The sequence below is a fragment of the Cervus elaphus genome, chromosome 14 (genome assembly GCF_910594005.1).
Source record: "Cervus elaphus chromosome 14, mCerEla1.1, whole genome shotgun sequence".
In the NCBI taxonomy this organism is placed as follows: Eukaryota; Metazoa; Chordata; class Mammalia; order Artiodactyla; family Cervidae; genus Cervus; species Cervus elaphus.
In genome coordinates, this window is record NC_057828.1 from 65,172,316 (window position 1) to 65,196,145 (window position 23,830).

Sequence of the window (23,830 nt, forward strand, 5' to 3'; positions counted from 1 at the left end):
AAAGGAACTTCTTCCATCCTGGTTTCCCGTCCTCATTTTCACAAATCCTGGATCTGGGCAGAAATGTGAGATCCAATTTAAGTGCTTTTACTTCAGATGGGCTTTCATCTCTGACCCTGGTCATTGTTCACAGAAATCTCATCCAGCAAATGTCTATGGGGACGGTATTACCTGTGGCGGGGGTGGACAACTCGTGCACAGCCCATCTCCAAGGAGCCTTTTAAGGCCAGAACATCCAAGGTCCCAGAAATAACTCCTCTCCTGCACATCCTGCGCCCCCAGCTCTCATCTCAGCTAGGCTCACTGTGCAGCCATCGATTTCCTTGCTTTTCAAAACACTGGCTACAGCCATTCTCTCTCCCTCGACAGTGAGCATGTCATGTCCACTTGCTCTTACAAATCACAGGGTGTCCCAGCACCAGGCTAATGGAGCAACTGATTAACGGTCCTTGAATCATCACATTCCATGAATTCAAGTGCAGGTCCTGCCCCGGCTGCACCACAGGCCAGAACCAACTCAGAGTGAGTCGGCTCATTCCTCGGTGCATCAGAAACATCAGTCAGTGAATAGTCAGGTCGATGCCCCCGAAAGAGCAATTAAGAGGATTTCAATAAATGGCAAATCCATGCAAGCCATCTAACAAGGTTTAGCAGGGGCCAGTGTAAAGGGTGCTGCTTGTTACCAAGACAACAGTGAGTCTCCCAAATAGTTTGCAAAAATCTTCCATAAAATATCCTTTGGGGCAAAATAGTTCTGACTTTCTATCTTGTCTAATTGAAACTTAACCTTTTCATTAGGTCGGAAATAACAGGAGCAGAAGCACGAGTCAAAGGTTAAGGTTACTTTAAAAACAAAGGTGCCCTCATCTTTCTTCTCTACCCCAGTAACACAGAGAGACCCCTAAATGATTCAGTACAAGCTCATGCACAGTCCCACCCTCTGAGTCCCATCCCGCAGGGCAGGGCTTGGCGCTAAGGCAGGTTCTGCTTGCAAGGCCTCAACTCTGCAAGAAGCATCCAGGCAAACAGAGCACAGTCCACACAGGAGGCCTGGGGGATGGAGGCCAGTAATCCACCTACAGGATTAGAAGGTCTGGGGCTGGCTCAGACAGCAGGGCAGGTGGGAAGGTGGAAAAAGAGAAAAGAAAGGTGAGAAGACATGTTAGCATCAGTTACCTGCGTGGCATCAGTAAAGCGGCCATACGGGCGCCCACTTATGGTTAACCCTCTGGCTGATGTGCAGGGACGACGGGGCGGGAGATAAGACTGCAGGGCTCAGGGATTTACCCTTTCACGTCCTCTCACCTAGAATCAAAGAATCTGCTGTAAGAGGGGGCCCCCCTCTCTGACTGCACTGCAAGTCCTCGCAGGTGACTGTCTGCCAAGAAAATACCTCCCCACACACCCCCGTCCCCCACGAATGTCTCCTGTCCTGATCAAGGGTGACCAACCAGGGTGGACGAGGACCAGGTGTTGGGAGGCTTCACATTGCTGCCTGTGGGTCAGGAGTCCCTGCTTCCCGGGCTACTGACCATCAACCTAAAGTGGGACGTGAGCCCCTCCCCGGGGAGGAAGGCACGGCATCGCACGGCCCAAATGACTGTTCTCTGTCTTACTCGAGTGGGGCCCAAGTGACCAGCCAGCCCTGGGTGGGGGAGGAGGGGTCAGCGCCTGCTCCAGAATCCTTTGATTGGCTGTTTCTCACCTCCCTCCGAGGGGACCTGTCCCGGAGGTGGGAGTGCCGGAGCCCGGAGCCCGGGGAGGGCGAGAGCGGGAGGAAGGTTGGAGGAACTCCAAGGGAGGCACGTCAGGCACTGTCGCCTCTCAGGTTTGCCCCTCGGCGGGGATCACAGGCACAGGCTGAAGAAATGAATATGCAAGTCACTCTCTCCAGCCCAGATGGAGACTGTCTGACCTTCCACAGTTTGGGGACTGGCCTGTCCCGGACCTGAAGCAGGAAGCGCAGCAGGGAAACGGGGGTCTTTAGGTAGAGGCCTGATTGACTGACCCCCTCTCTCTCCTGGGGGTCCCACTCTCAGGGCGTCAAACCCTTTGTTCCCACAGACGAAATTGATAGGAAGAAACACGTGAGGAGAGCAGCCTATCCATTAAGGGCTCCCCTGGGAACCCTGACACCAAACATAGAATCCATTTTCAAAGAAACCTAATTTAGATAGATACAGCCCCAGCAAGATCTACGCAGATTAAATTATTTTGATATCACCGGGAACATTTCACCAATACTTTAAAAAAAAAATACCTTCTCTCATACTACTATAATTAATCAAATTAAAAGATTACTTTATTAAAACCGGGGGAGGGGGGGATTAGACTTTGTGTGCAGGAGACTGAGCGAGGGCTGTGTTCCTGACATCAAGGATGTTTCCTTAATCTGTGCCCTAACTGTGCATATACCTGCTTGCACAGAAGTCAGGAAATCAAAGTCCTTCACAGCCATAAGGGTCACCAGAAACCATTACTTGCGGTATCTTAGCCTTGTTTTCATTGACTTGTGGGTTAGAGCCCCAGAGGAGGGGGACGCCCAGGCCAGGAGCCTTTACTAGCTTGGGGCCGAGCAGAATCAGGTACTACCACCCACACACAGCAGGCAAGGTCACCTGGGCAGCATCACCTGGCCTCCCGTTCCTGCCCTGCGGCTCTTCCAGTCCCACCACCATCCATGCCGGCTTCCCAGGGCTGCTTAGACATCTGCCCTCTCTCTTCCTCATCCAACACTGGCCACTATTGCCCTTTAAAACCCTCCACCACCCCTTATATCAGCTTAGAGTCAAGTACATAAGAGTTTGCAGGATACCCTGACTCCACCTTTCTCATTCATCCCAGCACCTGGGGTCTCTTCCCTACTTGACCCTCGATTTATAGAAGAGTTTGGGGTTACGCAGAACCCAGGAAGGTCAAAGGTGTGATGGTACCATGGTCCATGTGCCCTAATAAGTAGGCATCGAGTTACAGGTGACTCTGGGGCAGACAGGCTGAGACATATTGGAAAGAGAGGATACTCAAGGGGAAAGAAAAAAAAAAGGTTAAAAGCAAAGAGCAAAGATTTATAAAGAGGGGAAGAGGAACTACGAGCCTCAGCGGGAAGAAAGCAATCAATATGCATGGAGAGGCAGGTTAATTAAATATGGATAATGCAATCAGCCCACACGGGCACCCCGGAGAGGAAAGAGAGAAACCCAAGCGATACTCACTGTCTTTGACCAGTCCTCATGGCCTGCGGGTCTTTGCCAACAGGATGGTCAGAGAGGCTGCAGGTAAGGAGCTCTGGGGAAAGAGTAGATCTTTCTCTTAGCAGTCAAATCCTTGGCGGGTGAAGGGCATGTGTGCATGAACACAGAGGCACACTTGCGCACGCACACACACACACACACACACACACATATCCACACGCCTGCATGCACAACACACCTCCCACCACTTGAGCCGGGCAGCAAGCGGCCCCGCTGAAAGCTCTTCTCTCTGCTTGTCACATTCGGTAAATACTGAAGCAGCCTACACCCAGCGGGCGGCGGCTCAGCTCCCGGGCACAGGCTGCACGCCCATCCTTATTGGCAGGATGCAGGAGGTGCCCCTGAGCGGAGCTCGCCTGGCACTCCTCCCGCATCTCCGTCTTCAGCCTCACTAACCTGCTTCACTGCTCCTCTGGCTGCAGCTCAGCAGCTCAGGGAGAAGTTCCCACAGCCCAGAGCTGCCTCCCTCGGCACCCAGAGGCTGCCCAGGGGGGCAGCGAAGCTGGAGGTATTAACTCTTTCCCACCACCAGTGAGCTGAAAATCAAGGGTCTGGGTGGGGGGTGGGGGGCGTCTTCTAATGAGCTCTGCTGCTGGCTGAAGGCTGGTTGCTGCTTAGGGAGCAGGGAGCATAAAGATTTTGCCCCCAGACAGCTGCTGACAGCAGGAGCCAAGCCGAATCAAATCTCCTAATGAACCAGGAGGAGGGGGGCTGTCTTGCTGGGTGTGATGTGATGTGATAAATGCAGAGAGCAAGAAAGCTATGGGGCAGGTCACACATCTAAATTCCACCCCCTTTTTTCCAATTTCTATTGTGCCGCACTGCCAAGCCACACCACACAACACTGAAATTACCCCCCTCTGCCACAGCTCAGCTGTCCTTCTTACCCCACAGCGGCGTTGGTCCCCCGCAACCCATCCCAGTCCCCAGAACCAACCACACCACTCCTCACTTCTTAATGAGAAATCTCCACCTCCCCAGACTTGTACATTTCCAAATCGATGCTCTTGCCTCTCACCTGGGTTTCCCTACACTGGAAATTCACCCCTCTCCCTCATCCATCACCTAGCAACTTCCCCCGACTTGTATGTGTCACGGAATGAGACTTTTCCCTTTGTTCTGCCCAATCCGCACATTATCTCTATTTTTCTATCTTCTACAGTCTTTTTTTTTTTTTTCTTTCAAATCGCCTTACCCACATGGATCTTCACACTGCCCGGTTCCGTTCCGCAGGGAGGACTCTCTCTTCCTGCTTGCCCTAGTACAGTAATTCTCCGAGTGTGGTCCCTGGACCAGCAGTGTGAGCATCACCTGGGAATGTGTTCGAAATGTAAAGTCTTAGGCCCCACCCCCAGGCCTACAGAATCAGACTCTGGGGATGGGGCCGGTCTTACGGGTGATTCCAGTGCATGCTAAAGTTTACAAACCACTGCCCTGGGATAAAGTTTACTTACCTTCTTTCTCCTCATTCCACTCCAGGTCTCTAAGGCACCGCCTCTTGCTCCCACCCAGGAACTAGCTCCCAGTGCACCTAGACTTTGCTGCAAATCATTTCTGAAACCCAGAAGGCAGCACCCGCTGGAGATATCAGCAGATTTCACTATGGAAAGTGATGCTTTTATTCTAAAGATACCGGACTCTATTTGTTGAACCGTTCACAATGTAGAAAGCATTGTCATGCGTTGTCACTCAACAACCCCTTGCCACATTCAGAGACAGTATTATCATCCCTGTGACACAGAGCAGAGAACCGAGGGTAGAAAAGGTGACCTGCCTTTTTCAAAGTGACACCACACGTCAGAGGCACTTCAAGGACCAGAACATGCTTCCTTATGACTTTTAGAGCAGAGCTTTTTCTACTACGTCATGCCAGAACCCAGTCTTTCCTGGCAGATCTATTGGTGCATGGCCCGGCCCCTCGCAGTGCAATGACTCTGCCGCAACCACACTGATGATAGGATGAAATAAAAATTCTGATGCTGCCTCCACAGTGACTCACAGTCTCTCTCTGAAAATGTCCACAGTGCCCCTCTGTTAGGTAAAGGGAACTTCGTGTTATAAAAGGAGATGCAAACGAGCGTTTTCTAGCCCTCGGAATTCCTGTCTTGAACCCCGAGGCAAACTGGGATTTTGAATTAAAGCATAAAGAGAATCATTCACTTCTGGGCATTTTGCTGGTGAACTGTACCATCAGAAAGAGGCACACAGATAAACCGGTGAATAAAAGCCCAGCAATAAGCACTTCCCTAATCCAAGGTAAGATTATATTATAAGGTGGATCCACCCCTGGATTCCTCATTCAGGGCTAATGTTTAATGAGCACTTAGTATGTGCCATTTTCATACTGTTCATACTCCTTTCATACTGCAAGGAGATCAAACCAGTCAATCCTAAAGGAAATCAGTTCTGAATTTTCATTGGAAGGACTGATGCTGAAGCTGAAGCTCTAATACTTTGGCCACCTGATTCGAAGAGCTGACTCACTGGGAAAGACCCTGATGCTGGGAAAGATTGAAGGCGGGAGGAGAAGGGGGCGGCAGAGGATGAGATGGTTGGATGCCATCAGCGACTCAATGGACACGAGTTTGAGCAAGCTCCGGGAGTTGGTGATGGACAGGGAAGCCTGGCATGCTGCAGTCCATGGGGTCGCAAAGAGTCAGACATGACTGAGTGACTGAACTGACTAGAATGTGCCAGCACTGTGCTAAACATTGCACTTCATTATCTTATTTAACTCTCACCAAAAACTTACAGGCTTCTCTGGTGGCTCAGACAGTAAAGAATCTGCCTCATGCAGGAGTCCTGGGTTCCATCCCTGGGTCCAGAAGATCCCCTGAAGAAGGGGATAGAAACCCACTCCAGTTTTCTTGCCTGGAGAATTCCATGGACAGAGGATGCTGGCAGGCCATAGCCCATGGGGTCGCAAAGAGCTGGACACAACTGAGTGACTAACACAAATTTACAAGACCAACGTCTTTATCATCTGTTTTACAGATGGGAAAACAGAGAAAAGCCATTTGTAAGCAACAGAGCTGGGTGTCTGATACCAAACTCGGTGCCTCCAGCCTATTCCACCTTTCGCCTGAACACAAAGGCAGGGTCGTCATGGGACCCCTCTACTGGTGCCAACACAGGGGGCTGGAGACCTCCTCCAAGGCTTACACTGCCCAGTCCAGCATCCAGGATTTAAAGGCACTGAAGAGACAGCGGGGTGTTGTACAGGATCCCAAGGCTCGAGTGGAAGCTGACCCATATTAACTAGGCATCATAATCTTCAATTAGCCTTGAGAGAATTAATACAGTCACAGCAAGTCAGTAAGCCAACCCAAACATTTAAGAAGCGATACCACAATTAATAAAGTTTTAAAAGAAAGAACAGGAATACAAAGAGCAGAGTGATGAGGGTGTGTAGACATGATTCTAGCATGAGTAAAAAAAAAAAATTAAAAGCACTGCAAACTTTTTATTTATTTATTTTTTTACCAACTCTCCTAAACACCAAGGAGTAGGCTCACAGCACCCCAGTTTGAGCAGCGCAGACCTAGGACAGGTCCCTCGCAAGGGAGGACTCTAGGGATTTCCCTTATAGTCCAGTGCAGTGGGCCCGGGTTCAAGATCCCAAGTGGTGCGGGTGTGCGTACTCAGTCGTGTCCAACAACTCCTGACGACCCCATGGACTGTAGCCCGCCAGACTCCTCTGTCTGTGGAATTTTCCATGTTAAGAATACTGGAGTGAATTGCCATTTCCTCCTCCAGGGGATCTTCCCAACCCAGGGATCCAACTCACGTCTCTGGTGTCTCCTGCATTGACAGATGGATTTTTTACCACTAGCGCCACCTGAAAAGCCCCAATGATCCCGCATGCCACAACCAAAACCCAGTGCAGTCAAACAAATACATAATTTTTTAAGGGAGGACTCTTATCTTCCTTCCTATAGAGGCAGGTGTATAAAGAATTTAGGCGAGGGGATATGTATCCTGGCATGGTTTTCTTTCCCAAAGGAGAGAGACAGGAAAAGGCAAGCAGGTTGGAGGGCTAATGAGAAGGGCACTTGCTACTTGGACTCTGGTCCAGGGACATAGAACTCTGGATTAGTCTCTGTTTACAGCTCCTGAGCTGCTGGCTGAAAATTAGGCTTAGGATGGCATCTCAGGTTGAGACGCATGGTTTTTCCTGGGAAAACAATCATTGCAAGCCCTGCTCTGGCTTCTTGGCACCTCTGGCTCTTCTGGCTTCTCGGCACTTCTGGCTGCCGGGCACCTTGATGATCGCCCCTCTTTGCACTTGCTCCTCTGTAAAACTCCATCCTCCCAAGCACCGGGCACAGCTTCTCTCCAGAATCAGGGCTTGGGTCCTAGCTCTCTTGAGCTCCACGCTGCATTTCAAGAGGTCTTCTAGACAGCCCCACCCCTGTCAGACCCTGCAGACTCTCAACAGTCTGCAAAACAACCACCTTCCCCTCCAAGTCCTCCATTCTTGCTGGGCTCCTGTGTGCATTCATGACATCACTCTGTTCCAGACCCTCAGGGTAATAAATGCAGGTATCTGGGGTTTCTTTCCCTCCATTCCTCTTGCTGAATTGATTTCTAAACCTTATTTCTGATTTATTTCTGAATTTCCTCATCTCGCATCCATTGATGCTGCCATGTCAGAGGTTACCAGCAGCCAGCACAATATGTGCCCTTCCACCTCCCCTAAATAACTGATCTTCTGTCCCTATTTCATCACCCCCATTCCCCACAAACCTTCTGGCACACTCCACTACCACAAGAGTGAGCTACTGAATAGATCCATAAAGCAAATATTCCCCGGTGGTTCAGTGGTAAGAATCCACTTGCAGTGCAGGAGACACGGGTTTGATCCCTGGGTCAGGAAGATTCCCTGGAGGAGAAAACAGCAACCCACTCCAGTATTCTTGCCTGGAAAATCCCATGGACAGAGGAGCCTGGTGGGCTATAGTCCACGGGGTTGCAAAAGAGTGGGACACAAATGAGCGACTAAACAGCAACAACAAACAACAAAGCAGATCATCTGTATAGTGGGCTCCATGCTAACTCCCTGTCCTGCCTGATATTCCAATAATTTGGTCCCATTTACCTATCCAGTCTCATATCCCGCTGTACACTCAGGCCTGTGCATGCGTGCACATACACACTCATGCATGCATGCAAGCACAGACCTGATTCCTCAGCTAGGCTCTCTGAATGTCTCCATTCTGGGTCTGTCTCTTAACTCCCAGGTCCTTCCTGAAACCCAACATCTCCAAGTTAGAACTTGGCCTTTCCAAAGCTTTTCCAGAGCTCCCACAATCCGGAGGAATCCCCCCATCCCACATTGCCGCTGTGCTATGTGATTCTCTGACAGCCCGCATCACAGCCTGTAGTTTATCCTTGTGATTTATGTTTTCGGATCCTCCCAAATGACTGTGTGCTCCACAAAGACAGACTCTCTGACTCGTTCCCCCTGCTATCAATTTTCATTGCCTGGTATGGAGCAGGTGTTTAATAAATGTCAGCTGCATTTGATTTTCAGTTCATGAGAAAATGTGAAAAATCACCGAGGATTCCTTATGGCAGAAACACGCCAGACTTCTGCAGTCTCCAGGTCAACATGGAAGTCAGCCTAATGTTAATGACGCCCAGGGGCAGCCGTCCAGGTACCTACGGCATCTGCAAACTATTGTTCCCAACTGCCTGGTTGGGGCAGAGTGGAATTAATCAAGAGCAAAAGGACACCTGGCATTGTCACACGGGCCACAGAAATGTAATTACATTGAAGATAAAGGGAATTAGGACTGCAATATAATATTTTTAAAAGCCACGATAGTGGAAGTGGAGGTTTATTGTCAAATGCCCCCTGTGTGCTTATTTCATCAACATACCACCTAGGATAGGACCACATTAAAAGCTTTTAATAAAACAGTCATTTGGATATTAGATTTGAATTCTGGTCAGCATGCTAAAGCTCTTCCACAAATCTTTTAAAAGCAATTTCCAGTTTGTAGCTTCCTAGTAACAGTAGAAACATGAATCAACATATGCCACATTGATTTGGGGTTTCCATAGAGACTGGAAGGACACAGGGAAGGGAAGGACAGAAAGAGGCCAGTTGGCCCAAAATTCTGCTAAAAAAACTGCATCTCGATTCCATTCCTCTGAGCATTAGCAGCCTCATTTCCTTCCTGTTCATCAGTTTGAGCTTCCTGATATTTAATTTGTAATAAGCCTACTCGACTTTGCACAAGGAACATCAGAGGGGGCATGGAAAAAAGTCAGCAGCTAAAGGTGTGGGCCCAGGAGGTTTGCAAAGAGGACCCGAGAAACACGGGATCTGGAATCAGAAGAAAGAGCCTCTGATCCTCACTCTGCTGCAAACTAGCTCCGTGACACTCACTGCCCTCACTGGCTACATGATTACCAACTAACATAACCAAGAGCTTTGAATTTCAATTTCCTCATCTGTAAAACACAAATTAACACACCTGCCCTATTTTTCAAGGTGGTTATGAGAAAGAAATGAGACAGTCTGTGGGAAGGAAAAGGCTTTGCAAATTCCAGCACACTGTACCCTGTTATTATATTTGGTGATGCTCTGTGCTACTCTCTAAATGGAATTTTGCCAGTGAGCAAGTCTATGCAGAACAAGATTGATGACTTAGTAGAGAGCAGACTGACCTGGAAAAAAAGAACAGTGGGTTTGACAGCCTTGAATTTCCATCTCTGCTCCTTGATTTCCCCAGATCTGTAACTGTGGGCAAGTTATTCTCCCTCTCTGAGTGTTATTTTCATCATGTCATCAGTTTGTTATAAAGATTATAACGATCCTTATACCAATGTCATCAGCTTGTTAAAAGGATCCAATTAGATAACATCATCAAGTTCAGCACAATGTTTGATGAACAGCAAATGACTGTGATACAACTATTACTAGCTGTATCAATTGTTTCATCATCTGTGAAATGGGAATTAGAATTCCTACCTTTCCCCACTTTACATAGAGGATGACTTCAGCGATACCCACTCAGCTATTTGATAAGCTGTCTGGGAAAACACACTAAATAAACAGAATGTTATTATTTAAAGATTCATGTTTGCCACTTGCTAAGCCAGGTGACAGTAAAAAAAAGAAAAAAAGTATGAAACACATTTGTAAGGGTTTTCAAGCTTCTTGGTGGATGGGGGTTACTTAAGTCCCTGCTACAAAAGTTCTTTTCTTTTGTTCCGCTTGAGCCTTCATGTGTCTTCTTATGACTCCCTCCAGCCTTTTCTTCTTTCTATCCTCTTTTTTTAATTTATTATTTTTATACTTCTCCTTCTAAGTGTGTCTAGAAGGAATTTTAAAATGAATCTTTAGAGGCTTTGTTGTCTAAACTGCAGTGGTTCCCTTAGAGCTCCTAAAATTAAATGGCAGACCTACACTGGGGGAAATGACATGAAATCAGGAGTTGTTGTGGAATTACAGGACTCTTAGACAGTGGCCATCAGTGTTAAAAAACAAAACAAAACAAAAACTTAAGAAGCACATCAACCAAATACAGCATGTGAAATTTAACTTGGACTCTGATTTGAGTTTAAAAACATAAAAAAATATGAGACAATTGGGGGAAGTATGAGCACTGATTAGATATTATTATTAGTGTGATATCAATACTGAGGTGTTTTTTTTTTTCCTTAAGCAATCTTACTCTTTAGAAATACACTCGGAAATATTTAACATTGAAATGATATGCTATCTGGAAATTGCTTAAAAATCATCCAGGGTGGTGAGTGCAAGGGGGTCAAAGCTGAGTTGTCCTGTTTTCTTGACTTGTGTATTTTTGATAGTATGCCTAACTTGTTTTTTTAGTGTGACAAGATACGCTTTAGTAAAAAGAGCATACAATGTGTAAACTGTTAGTGCAAGGAAATTAAAATATGAAAGATGCAATTTGAATAGAAATTAATTTCCTGTTTATTTTCCATTGTAAGCTTTCTTCCCCATGGATAAATCAACTTAAAAAACAAAACAAAACTATTATTTGACTCCTAGGGAGCAGGTGCTAAAATTCATAGAGGTTTAGAGTGGGTATGACTCTCAGATATCACCTACAGAACCTAAACTTTAAAGACTTTGCCCAAAGTCACATTTCTTAGAGCCACAGTCAGGACTCAGCACAGAGCTATTAGAACAGCATCCAGCTACTTGCTTCCTTTCCTCCCACTTCTGAGCTGCCCAAACATCCAGAATCCGGCCACAAGTCAACCTTGGATGAGGATGCAAAGGATGACCTGTTCGCTTACATCCCCGACCCTTCCCTGCCCCTACTGTGACCTGAGCCTTACACAGTGAACTCACTGTTTACAAATTAGCTTCCCAGTGGCCAGCTGGCTTCTGCGAAGGCAGTCAAAGGGCAGGAAGCCAGAGTGTAAGGAAGAGTGCCCCTACTCATTCTCCATCGCTCAGTCGTGTCCGACTCTTTGTAGCCCCATGGCCTGTAACCCCCCAGGCTCCTCTGTCCATGGAATTTTTCAGGCAAAACTACTGGAGTGAGTTGCCATTTCCTCATCCAGCAGATCTTCCTGACCCAGGGATCAAACCCACGTCTCCTACATTGCAGGCAGATTCTTTACCACTAAGCCACCTGGGAAACCCATAGAGAAGAGAGGGCTTCTATAACATGATCCGTCACATGCCCACAGCCTCATCTCCTGGTTCATCATGATCATCAAGCCCTCAGGTATGAAACAACCTCAACCTCTTCTCCTGTCTCCTCATGTGCAAACCTACCCACATCTACACATATCCACCCCTCGCAGCTGTGTCTATCAGGACAAATTCTTCCTCGAGGCCCTGCTTCCCCACTTAATCCTGTTTGATAAACTCTCTATCTTTATTCTTTCTCTCCCCCATTACACTTACAAATAAAAGTACTCTTTCATTTTAAAAAATCCCCCTTAGGCATTCCTCCCTTTGTCAGCAAAGCTGTCTGACAGCATCTCCTGTTTCCCCACTTCCTTTCCCATCCTCAGTCCTTCACAGTTGGCTCCCATGCCCACCACAGCCCTGAAACAGGGACCCCCATCCTGTGAAGTCCAATGACTCTTGTCTTTAAGGACCTCTTCACTGCATCCACCACAGTGACCCTTCACTTCTAGCGTTCCTACTCTCTTAGCCTCCTCAACCTGACACTGTCCTAACTGCCCTTCCCTTTGGTCTTCTTTGCTAGCTCCTTCCTCCTCTTCTCAAAGCATAAATGTTGATATTCTCCTGCTTTCTAACCTTGGCTTCCTGTTCTCCTCTCCTTAAATGCTTCTTGGGCAATCTTATCCTTGTCCACACTCCTATCTACACAGATATACTGACCATTTCCAAATACTTTCCTTCTGGCCCTTTTCCCAACTGTAAACATTCTTATAACCCATGGGTTGGTGAATATCTCTCTCAGATATTCCCCAGGCACAACATATGCAGATGTATCTAAAAATTGAGCACATCATACCTGCTTCTCCTGACCCATTTCCCCCCACCCTCCCCCCATATACCTATAAATCTTGGCTTTCTCTGCCATCCTTGGTTTCAGCTTCTGGCACCAACATCCACTGAGTAACTTGAGCCAAAAATAGGGAAGCAATTAGAGATGACACCTTTTCTTTCATCTCCTATAGTCAAGCAGTTACCAAACCATACTGATTAAATCGTCACGGTTTTTACACCTGCCTCCTTTCTTTCCTTACTACCATTGCTCTAGTTCACCTCCTGGCTCATAGTTCCTGGTTCTTGTTCTGGCCTGTGATCCAGCCTACCTCCTTAAATTCAACTCCAGTCTGCAGCCATAATCACCTATTTAAATCACAAACATGATTATGGTCCCTTCGCCTCACAACCTGTAAGCCCAAGCCTCGGGATAAAGTTCAAGCTTTAATAAAGATTCTGACACATAAACTCCTCAGGAACTGGGTCCCACCTACCTGAGAGTTGCCCACCACCCCAGTGGCTGATGCTTCATGCTCTAATAACTCGAAACTGCTCACAGTCTTGAGCACACATCATTATTCCAAGTCTCTAAGCCTCGTTTCTGCAATTTGTTCTGCCTCCTCACCCTTCTAGCTGCGCTCAGGACCACTTCCTCCAAGCAGGCTCCCCTGTACAGCCAGGTTTTGCAACTGCCCTACTCTGTGCTCCGGACATACTTCTCTACCTCGGCACTTGGCACGATTAAGTGCCTACAAGTCTCAGCTCCTACCCAGCCTCTTAAATTCACCAAGGACAGGAAACTGTATCCATGCTTCCATTCATTTATTCAACTAACCCTTAGGTATCTCCTATGCGCCAAGCAATGTACCAGGCGCCATAGGTCCATTTCATGACCTATACAGATGACACAGGTAAAAGATTTTTCTTCTCTACATCTCCAGCACCTAGCCCAGTGCCTGGCACCAATAAGATGCTCAGTAAATGTTTGTTGAACTTAACTGAACCAGACAATGGATGGGTGAGTGAGACTGTTTGGAGTAAGGATGATGACTGGAAGAGGCAGCATGGAATTACAGAAATGGCATGAGCTCTCAGGTCCGGTAAAAAGGGTTCAAACTCCAACTCATCCCCTTTGTGGCTAAGTTATCTCGGCTTAAGACCTTGCTGTCTCCTCTCTGAAATCAGAATACTAAAGCAATGCCAACTTCCTGAGCTACTGTAAGAATTCAATAATATCTAAGCAAACATGGATTGTAAATTCTTCAACCTTATCAAAACATGAAGTCACACTGAGAGCATCAGAGTCTTAGAAGACAGAGGCCAAACACCACACAGGGGTAGACAGGAGGCTGCAGAGGATGGGGCAGCAAAGCAGCACATGGAGAAGCAGCGGGACCTAGTTTTCAAGGCCCTGGGGCTGAGATGTGAGTGCACGAGGCCCTGCCACAATAGGAGTGTGGCTCTCCTCCTGTCTCGAAGTGCCAGGGTGCTGGTTATCAATCTCTTCCCCTTCATAGACAGTAACAAAAGCTTTACCATTTGCCATCAGGGTCTACAGCTGTGGGCAGAAAGCAGCTTCAGCACTCTCCCCCTCCTCTGAATAGAAAATCAGCTGTTTCTAATCCTCCATTTTTAATGACTTCAGCCAATGGCGTTTGTGTCTTCCCTGCCAGGTCCAGTCCAGCCAGCCAGCCAGATTCATGTAAGAAGGAAGCTCCAGAGCCACCAGACCCGGGCATGGGGGCTGGCCACACCAACAGTGGCAGGAAATGGTGGTGTGGAGACCAGGGACAGCTCTCCCGCTGGGATCTGTTCCTACCTTCACAGAGCCCCCTGGAAAATGAAATGCTTTGCTTTCAGGCCTGTGACGGTGCACATGAATGTCTGCACTGGGGGCGGGAGGAGGGACCAGGGCTGTGTGGGTGCACTCTGATGCACAAAGATGCTGAGCAAATTCTGACACTTTTCCTTGAGAGACAAGGCCCTGGGAGGAATCTACCTTAAGCCATTCAGCTTTTCTGAGACCCTCTTCTTTTTAGACCTTTTATTGAAGGATTCAAAAGCTTTTTGGAAATTCCAAACAGAGAGCCCTGATAAAGGTTCTGGTGAGAATGTTGATGCTTCTTGAACAGTGAAAAATATTCTAATTTTCAAGACAGAGGAAAAGCAATGAGCATTTCTAGTGGCTCTGGAGCTGTAAGTATTTGGACAGAAATGAAATGAGCAAGCACATGGGACAGGAGAGCCTGGGAAAGGATTAGCAGGATAAATATCCTAAGCCATGAAGTCGTGATACACAACAAAACTTATACTTGTATGGCACTGCCGAAACCTAAAAATTGCTTTCACTTCTTTAGCTGATCAAGTTTCTTGAGCTCCTGGAGACTACGTTTTAGGGAATTTGGAAGGATTAAACAGCATGATGTAAGGAAAGTACCTAGTAAAGTTGCCCAGCACATCTTGATAACTGGCAGCTATCATCATTTTTTAGTTGATCCTCATAAAAACTTTTGGAGGTAAGTTGGGCCCTTGTTATTGTACCCATTTTACAGATGCTAAAAGCAAAGCTGTACCAGATCCCTGAGTGAGGGGCACAGGGTAATTCAATTAATGACCTTAGGGAGACTTGAACCCAGGACCACCAGGGTTTTTTCCATTCTATAAAACATTGCATCACATTCAGTACTGCTGCTGCTGACCCATCCTTGAGACCCACATTTGGAGGATTTTTAAAATGGTAATATGATGGATTTTGTGCAGCCAACCATCTACCTCTTACTCAATCCCTTGGGAGTCCCTGGCATTTGTGAAATGACTCTTGTGGTTGAAGGTCACTGACCCATAGGAGAAAGACCTTGGCTTCAAGTGAAAGTCTAATTCAACTGGACAAAGAATGTGAGAAAGTTTTAAGATTCCTTTGTGCATAAAGCACTGTGTGAGAAGAAATTTTAATGCCAAAATAACAGGGTCTCCAGGAGTAGCTTACCTCAGCCAGGCCACGTGGACTAGGGGCCACCCAATACTCTCCAATCCCCATTCACCCCACTCCCATCAATCCTCTACTAGGACACCTATTCTAAGGACTGAGCATAGAGCAAATGGTTAATAAAAACAGTTTGCCAGACTGATTGAGTGCTCATAGGGATACCATTCCCAAACTAAAAGTAAAAGCCATCATCAGCATAATAACACATTGCCAGTTAGAGCTTTGAACTTCCCCCAAGCACTTAGATGCTCTCTTGATAACCGTTATCTCACTCCCCCACTTTCCAGCACCTCCTGCATCTTCCCAAAAAATTTGGAGTTTTCCAAAACTGTAGGAACAAATAATCCAAAAATAACCCAAGTTGTAGGAAGGGGTAGGCTTTCCTTAGTTTCCTTATTTCATTAGTTTGAAAGCATCCCAAGATAAACACCTATGAGGACCTTCAGCCAGGTTGTAAGCATGAAGTGAAACAACAGGCTGAGATGGAATGACTCTAGCACAGAGAGAAGCCGCTCTCCCTCACGCCCCCCTAGACAGCTCTGAGAAGCTGTTGCCAAGGACTCATCACTCCTATAGGTGCTTCCTGTGTCCTCAACTCACTGCTTACAAATTGGTGACCTGCCCTCCCCTTAAAAAAAAACAACTGCAGCTACGTGTGGTGATGGAAGTTAACTGGACTTATTGCGGTGATCTTTTCATAATACATACATATATCAAATCATTACACTGTAACCTGAAACCAAAACAATGTTATATGTCACTTGTATCAGTTTTAAAAAAAAAAACACCACCATCCCAGCAAATCTCATTTTAAGACTATGTCTAAGAAAACAATCCAGAATGTGAACAAAACTTTCTGATATTCTTTCAACATTATATGCAATAATAAAAATGTGGAAAAATATTTGAAACTAGAACTTGGTGACCTGCCAGTGGATGTGCTCATTAACTCTAGGTAGGAGTCCTTTCAGAATGCATACATGTATCACATCATCCCATTGGGCACTTTAAACACATTGCAATGTTATCTGTCATTACATCTCAAAAAAGCTGAAAAAAACAAAAAAATCGGTGACCTCTGATGTGTTTTGATCTCCCTTGAACCCATTATGATTGTGAGTTTTCCTGCATTGGAATGTGTCACCAGCATTAGTCACCAGGAGCACAGGAGACCTGCACGCTGTCTGGAAACAGAACAGATGCTGTGGGCAGCCAGACTGCTGTGCCGGCGATCCGCTTTACACAACAGCAAAGGCGGCATGAATGAAACGAACAGAGACAATGTCACGGTCCAGGCAGCAATCTACCGTAATCACGGAGCCCCCGAAGGGATGCGCGGGGAGATACTGCGTCCCCTTGGACAAGAAAGGAGGTTTCAGGGGAGGAGAAAGAACAATACCAGGATATTGGCAGCTTAGTGCACACTGACCGGGAAGAATGGGCACGTTCCCGCACCCTTGCTCCTGGCAAGAGTGACCGGCTTAACCCAGTCTGTCCGAGGAGCTCTGTCAGAGAATGGGAGGGTAGGGTTGTGACAGACAGACAGTGCCTTCTCTGCACTGGGGTGTCCTGCACTTCCCAGCAAGACTCGTGGCTCAGGATGGCCAGCTGGAGAAGGCCAGTTCGGGGACCCTCTCGGCCTGGCTGGAAGAGCGGCTCTCTCTTACCTGTCTGGCGGAGGGAAGTGCAGCTGGGAAGGTTTGGCTGGCGCCGGCCCCAGCTGAGCATGGCTCGGTGAAGCCCTGAGTGACCGAGTCAGCCACCTCCTGGCACATGGGAGAGGGCTGCCGAGGGGCGGCTCACCTCACCTCGGGGGGTGGGGGGTGCCCCAAGCAGGGCAGCTGCAACATGCGGCTCCTGCTGGCTCCTCACCCGCCTGCCGGGCTTTGCATCTCATGAACCGGGAAGGCAGCGAGCGCCTGGGGAAGGGGGTGGGGAAGCGGAGGGAGGGGAGGGGGCGCTGACAGATGATGCGCGCTGCCACGCAGAGTCGGGGGAGGACCGCAGACTGGAGCAGGATGGCACTGCCTATGAGGCTCTCCCGCTGACAGCGGGCTCACTGGCAGCTGCCTCGGAGGGGCCAGTGCGCTGGAGAAGGCAGGGAGAAGCAGAGCCCACCGGGGTCTGAGGGTGGAGGTGGGGACGGAGGAGGTCCCCCGGGTTGCAAAGCAGGGAAGGGGGTGAAACAGGGTAACTGGCCTCAGGAGAGAGGAGAACCTTCCTCGGCCCAAAAACAGACCGGGATGGACGCAAAAGACAAAGGCTCAGCCTCAAAGAGGTCTCTCCTGCCGTAGCCAACAAGCAAGGATGCTCTGGCTTTAGGAATTTGGAATGACTGGGCAAGGTAGAGGGAGCCCAGTTCTAACTTTCTCAATGAGGATTAAAAATCAGCCAGGGAAGAGTGTAATGCATGAAACGTTTCGTGGTATTTGCCACTCCACAGCACAGGCCAGCCTGGGTGTCCCCTCGGTCAGCTGCCCAACCTGTGATGCGGGTGTGGTGGCAAGGACAAGAAGCAAGAGAGAGGGCCGGGAGGGGAAGGAGAGAGCATGTCGTGTGATGCTTCTGTTTGTAAAGTTCCATTTGGATGATCAGGAGAAAAACCTTTTGGACAGCTCGGGCCAGTGCCTGGAGCAGTTTCTGAGCGTCAGGGATAAATAACCCTTGGCATCAGATTCTAGAGTCTACGAGACCTGCCGCCCCCACGTGGGCGGCAGGTTCACCACACAGGCCCTAGAGCTGACAGTCATCGGCTCTATTTACAAGCACAGCCAGAGAAAGAGGCTGACAGGGAAACAAATAAACAAACAGCGAAGCCAGAAAAGACCAGAGGAAGTGCAGCTGGGGAGACTCGACAAGCACAGCTAATGAAGGGAAAGAGATCTCAGATGAGGACCTTCTCTGGAGGGAGGGGAGCGGGATACAGGGGCCAAGAACTGCAACGGATCTCCAGGGACCCGTCCTCCTGATACAAGCTAGTTCCTTTCCTTCAGGCCGGCCTCCACACGCCCTGACAAGCGCCGCCCCAGATGACCCCCAGGGGACAGCTGCTCTGGTTAGGACGGTGCTGCTGTGATCGGTCATGATCACCAACCGGTTCACTGCAGCATCAGACATTGCCCCAGTTCAACAAAATCAGGTCAATTCGGCCAACGATCCTTGGAGCCGACTGTGCGCCGTGTGGGTTGCAAACATGACTGAGACATCCTTGTCACGTCTCAGGTGATCCAGAGGAGGGAGAGCTTTAAGTAAGTGATGCTAACTCATAGATAAGGGGGCTAAGGACTCAAAGGGAGACACGGAAACGCTGGACCAGGTCCACCAGGTCGTCTCCCAGGAAGCCTCATCTGACCTGCATGTTGAAGGTGACCAGTTGATTTTGACCCGTGGAGTTTAGTGAGAGAAGAATTCAAGGCTGAGAAACAGCCTGGGCAAAGGCAAAGAGTCTAGAGGTGCCCGCAGGGGCTTGGGGAACAGTGAGCACTATTTCAAGGGAGGCTGGAGTAGAAAGTAGAGTGTGATAGGAGGCTGCAGAGGAGGATGTAAATTAATGGGTACATTGCAACCAGATAGTAAAAAAAAAAAAAAGAAGAAGAAGAAGGAGTTTAAACAAAGCAATGTTGGTCAAATCATTTGCATTATCAGATCCGGGTTTGAGGAGATGCTGAGTAGAGAAGGATTGGAAGAAAAAAGAATCCGCTGCCAACGCAGGAGATGCAGTTTCCATCCCTTAGTCGGAAGGATCCCCTGGAGAAGGAAATGACAATTGACTGAAATATTTTTTCCTGGAGAATCCCATGGACAGAGGAGCCTGGTGGGCTACAGTCCATGGGGTGGCAAAGAGTTGGACAGGACTTAAAGACTAAAAAACAACACAACTAGGTGGAAGAGGATGGATAAATCACAGAGATCAGCAACAGTGCAACAACAGGCATTAGGCTAAGTGAAATAAGTCAGATGGAGAAGAATAAATACCATATAATCTTATATGGAAACTGAAAAAACAAAAAAACAAACTCAAAGATACAGAGAATAGATTGGTGGTTACCAGATGGGGGGTTGAGTGAAATGGGTGAAGGGAGTCAAAATGTATGAACTTCTAGATATAATATAAACAAGTCAAGGGATATAATATATACCATACACCATGGTGACAGTAGATCCATATTTTTTAAAATTTCATTGCAATATAATTGACATGTGACACTAGTTTCAAGTGTACAACATACTGATTCAATATTTGTATGTATATCAAAGGCACCGAGTCCACCAACTCGATGGACAGGAGTTTGAGTAAGCTCTGGGAGCTGGTGATGGACAGTGAAGCCCAGTGTGCTGCATGCAGTCCATGGAGTCACAAAGAGTCAGATACAACTGAGCAACTGAACTGAACTGACTGATGGTGACAATAGTCAATGATACTGTGTTGTATATTTGAAAGTTGCTAAGAGGGTAAGCCTTAAAAATTCTACTCATAAGAAAAAAAAATTATGACTATGTGTGGTGATAGATTTAAACTAGACTTACTGTGCTAATCAACTCACAATTCATACAAATATCGAATCAGTATGCTGTGCATCTAAAACTAGTGTTACATGTCAATTATATTGCAATGAAATTTTTTAAAATATGGATCTATTTAGCAAAAAGATCGATAAAAGAGTTCATAACCTTCTCAAGACTTTTTTCCTTCTGAATCTCAGATTTTGCATGATTGAGTAGCAATTTATGAGAACAATGAATCACATTTGCATTCAAAATATAACCCTTTTCTCTTGGGTGTCCTTTCTGCAAAGTTCCAATAGCATCTCCAACCTGTGAGAGATTTCTTCTTCGATTGTATTACACTGATTAATTTCTCTAGGTTATTTGATATCAATATATTTACTTTGATTGTAAAAAATAAATTTTTTATGTAACACTGGAGAAAGTGGGGTCCATGGCCCTGCCACATTGCCCAAATGCTGAGGGAAGAAATATTTGAGCACACCCAAGTATACCTAGGCAAACAAGTTGGGAAGATTTTACTTAGAGGATGAAACAAATAGGATGTAATAGAGGTTTCGAACACACTTGCAAACTGGGACTTGCTCTTTGTTGCTACTTTGGAATCCTATGGTCTGTCTTCATGTGAGAGCTTACTGGATGAATAGAAACATGTGATCCCAGTCACTACTACAGCCAACAGCCAGTCAACCATCAGTCAGGTGAGGTCATAGTAGATAGTAGATAACCCATAGTATATAATCCAGCCATCATCCAACCCACAGCTGACCTGATACATGAACAAGCCCAACCAAGGTTGACTAAACTGCACAAACCTGAAGGATTGCCCAGCTGACCCATGTAATTATGACCCAATAAATGATTTTTGTTTTAAGCCATTTTGCTTTAGTTTTAGGATATTATGTTACACAGCAAAAGCTCACTCATACATCATGGAGTAGCCCAGATTTCAAACCCATTCTGGGTATTTCCAGCTCCTTTCCTGGCACATCAGCCAGTTTTAATGTATCTACTACCCCAACTTCATTTCTAATATTAACGAGTAAAATTGACATTGGTAACTAATAAAACCCAGGTTTTATGAGAAAGGTGATTTTGTGCTGGTTTCTTCTGAAACCTTCATCTACCTTTTTTTACCTCAGATCAGTTAATTTTTTTCTTGAATGTAATAAGTATGTTAATTTACTCACCTATTATGACATAGTCTATTTACTGATCATAACTTTGGAACTTCTTGCCAGCTATTCAATATTTTGTCCCAATGTCTAATTGCCTCACAGGGATTTCTTGCTTTTAGAGGGGCAAGGAGGGGCTTCCCACGTGGCCCTCGCGGTAAAGAACCCGCCTGCCAATGCAGGAGACATAAAGAGCAGTGGGTTCAATCCCTGAGTTGGGAAAATCCCCTGGAGGAGCGCATGGCAACCTACTCCAGTATTCTTGCCTGGAGAATCCCTTAAAGGAACCTGGTGGGGTACAGTCCGTAACACTGCAACGCGTCAGACATGACTGAAGTGACTTAGCACACACACACAGAGAGCAAGGAGTCATCCGTTGTCTTTCACCCTGCCTAGTGTAGCCTTTAAGTGATTTCCAGACCGGTAAATCATGGTCCTGGTAAATTTATAAAATTCCCAGGCAGCAACCACAGGATCATCAATCTTTATTTTTCCAAAGAACATTAAAAGTGATTATCTGCTATTACCATTATTTTAAAAAACAATCTTACTGCCAAAAAAGTATGAAGGACATCACCTTAGAATGAAGGATAATTCTTCCCATGAAAGCCCAATTGGAAACTTTTAATCCACTTTTAGGTACTTAGAAACTGATATAAAGAAATATATACACACATACACATGTATACACACAAGTATGCATGCATGCATACACACACTGAATCATTCGTTTTTTCTCTCATTTTTTGTGATGAGTGATAACTGTTCCTTTGAGTGGATACAGTCAAAGATGGACTGGGCTTTCCAAGTGGTAAAGAATCTGCCTGCCAATGCAGGAGATGCAGGAGACACAGGTTCAATCCCTGGGTTGGGAAGATCCCCTGGATGAGGAAATGGCAAACCATTCTAGTATTCTTGCCTGAAAAATTCCATGGACAGAGAAGCCTGGCAGGCCACAGTCCATGAGGTCACAAGAGTTGGACACAACTGAGCAGCTGAGCACACGTGCATGCATAGATGGGTTGTATTTGAAACCTACAGATGGGCCGCATCATTGTATACATGAAACAAATAGTAGAACAATAAAAGACCATAATCAGAGAAGGCGTTTGATAAGAACAATTAGGAGCTACCCCAGCATTCATTGTTGCTGCTGTTCAGTCACTCAGTCGTGTCTGACTCTTTGAGACCCCATGGACTGCAGCACACCAGGCTTCCCTGTCCTTCGCCATCTCCCGGAGCTTGCTCAAAGTTATGCCCACTGAGTCGGTGGTGCCATCCAACCATCTCTCCTCTGTCATCCCCTTCTCCTCCTGCCTTCAATCTTTCAATCTTTTCCAGCATCAGGGTCTTATCCAATGAGTCGGCTCTTCGAATCAGGTGGCCAAAGTATTGGAGCTTCAGCATCAGCATCTGTCCCTCCAATGAATATTCAAGGATTGATTTCCTTTAGGATTGACTGATCTGATCTCCTTGCTGTCCAAGGGACTCTCAAGAGTCTTCTCCAACACCACAGTTCAAAAGCATCAAGTCTTCAGCATCCATTACCTTTGCTAAAGGGATTAGTCCTTTTCCACATTGACTCTGGAAACCTGCCCAGGAGCAGGTCCCAACCCTTCCCATCACTGCAGTAGATCCCAGTGAGATACATTTGCAGCATCACAAAAGTAAACATGCAATAACTAGCCACAATTCACATTTTACAGAACACTTTGAAGGCACACAAACTTTCCTACATTTCAGCTCACTGAGCACTGTGCATCTCTTGGAGCTCAGGAATCCTATCTGAATTTTGAGCAACTGCAAAACTACCTACAATCATTCTTGAACAGCCATTTAAGAAAGCATTTGCTACATCCCAGACTAATATCTGACATGAGTATCCTGGGACCCAGATATGGTCCATAGACTTTGCAGAAGTCAAAGAAAGAATAAGATAGCCTAGCCTGAACAGAGGGGCCTCCCCCATGGCTCAGGGGTAAGGAATCCACCTACCAGTACAAGAGAGGCAGGTTCGATCCCTGGGTCAGGAAGATCGCCTGGAGAAGGAAATGGCAACCCACTCCAGTATTCTTGCCTGGGAAATCCCATGGACAGAGGAACCTGGTGGGCTACTGTGCATGGGGTTACAAAGAGTCAAACATGACTGAGCAACGAAACAACAAGAGTCTGAATAGAAGAGACATTTCCTAGTCCACACCCAGCCCTTTTGGAGGTAAATATCAGAACCCACTACAGCTTGATGTACATATGCACATGCTTAAGATGAATGCTTAGTAAATTGTTTACACACATTCTGTGGTAGATAGAGAATTTCAAAACTTATATAGGATCATGCCCATATGTCTGCCCACTTATGAGCTTGTACACCCATATATAGTGCTTAATATAAAATCTGTTGAAAGGATGAATGAAAGAACAAGTGAAATTTCTACTAGAAAGAGGATTTACTTATTAA

The 23,830-nt window shown here is 46.7% G+C and overlaps 1 protein-coding gene across 8 annotated transcripts in view; it reads right to left on the reverse strand.

Annotated features, from left to right (window-relative positions):
* Positions 1–17,992, reverse strand: part of RGS8 (regulator of G protein signaling 8) — a 47,705-nt gene extending 29,713 nt beyond the window's left edge. Inside the window, exons 1-5 of one of the 8 annotated variants that reach the window (XM_043924380.1) lie at positions 17,359–17,992; positions 4,447–4,562; positions 3,213–3,285; positions 1,706–1,860; positions 1,177–1,305 (exon numbers count right to left, since the gene is read on the reverse strand). In XM_043924380.1, coding sequence (XP_043780315.1) covers positions 1,177–1,202 — 26 coding nt within the window. In that variant the 5' untranslated portion in view covers positions 1,203–1,305; positions 1,706–1,860; positions 3,213–3,285; positions 4,447–4,562; positions 17,359–17,992. Of the gene's footprint in view, positions 1–1,176; positions 1,306–1,705; positions 1,861–3,212; positions 3,286–3,429; positions 3,625–3,647; positions 3,774–4,446; positions 4,719–17,358 lie in introns of those variants that run through there. The other 7 variants (XM_043924383.1, XM_043924381.1, XM_043924384.1 and 4 more) reach the window with 7 other exon arrangements.
* Positions 17,993–23,830: the final 5,838 nt, after the last annotated feature.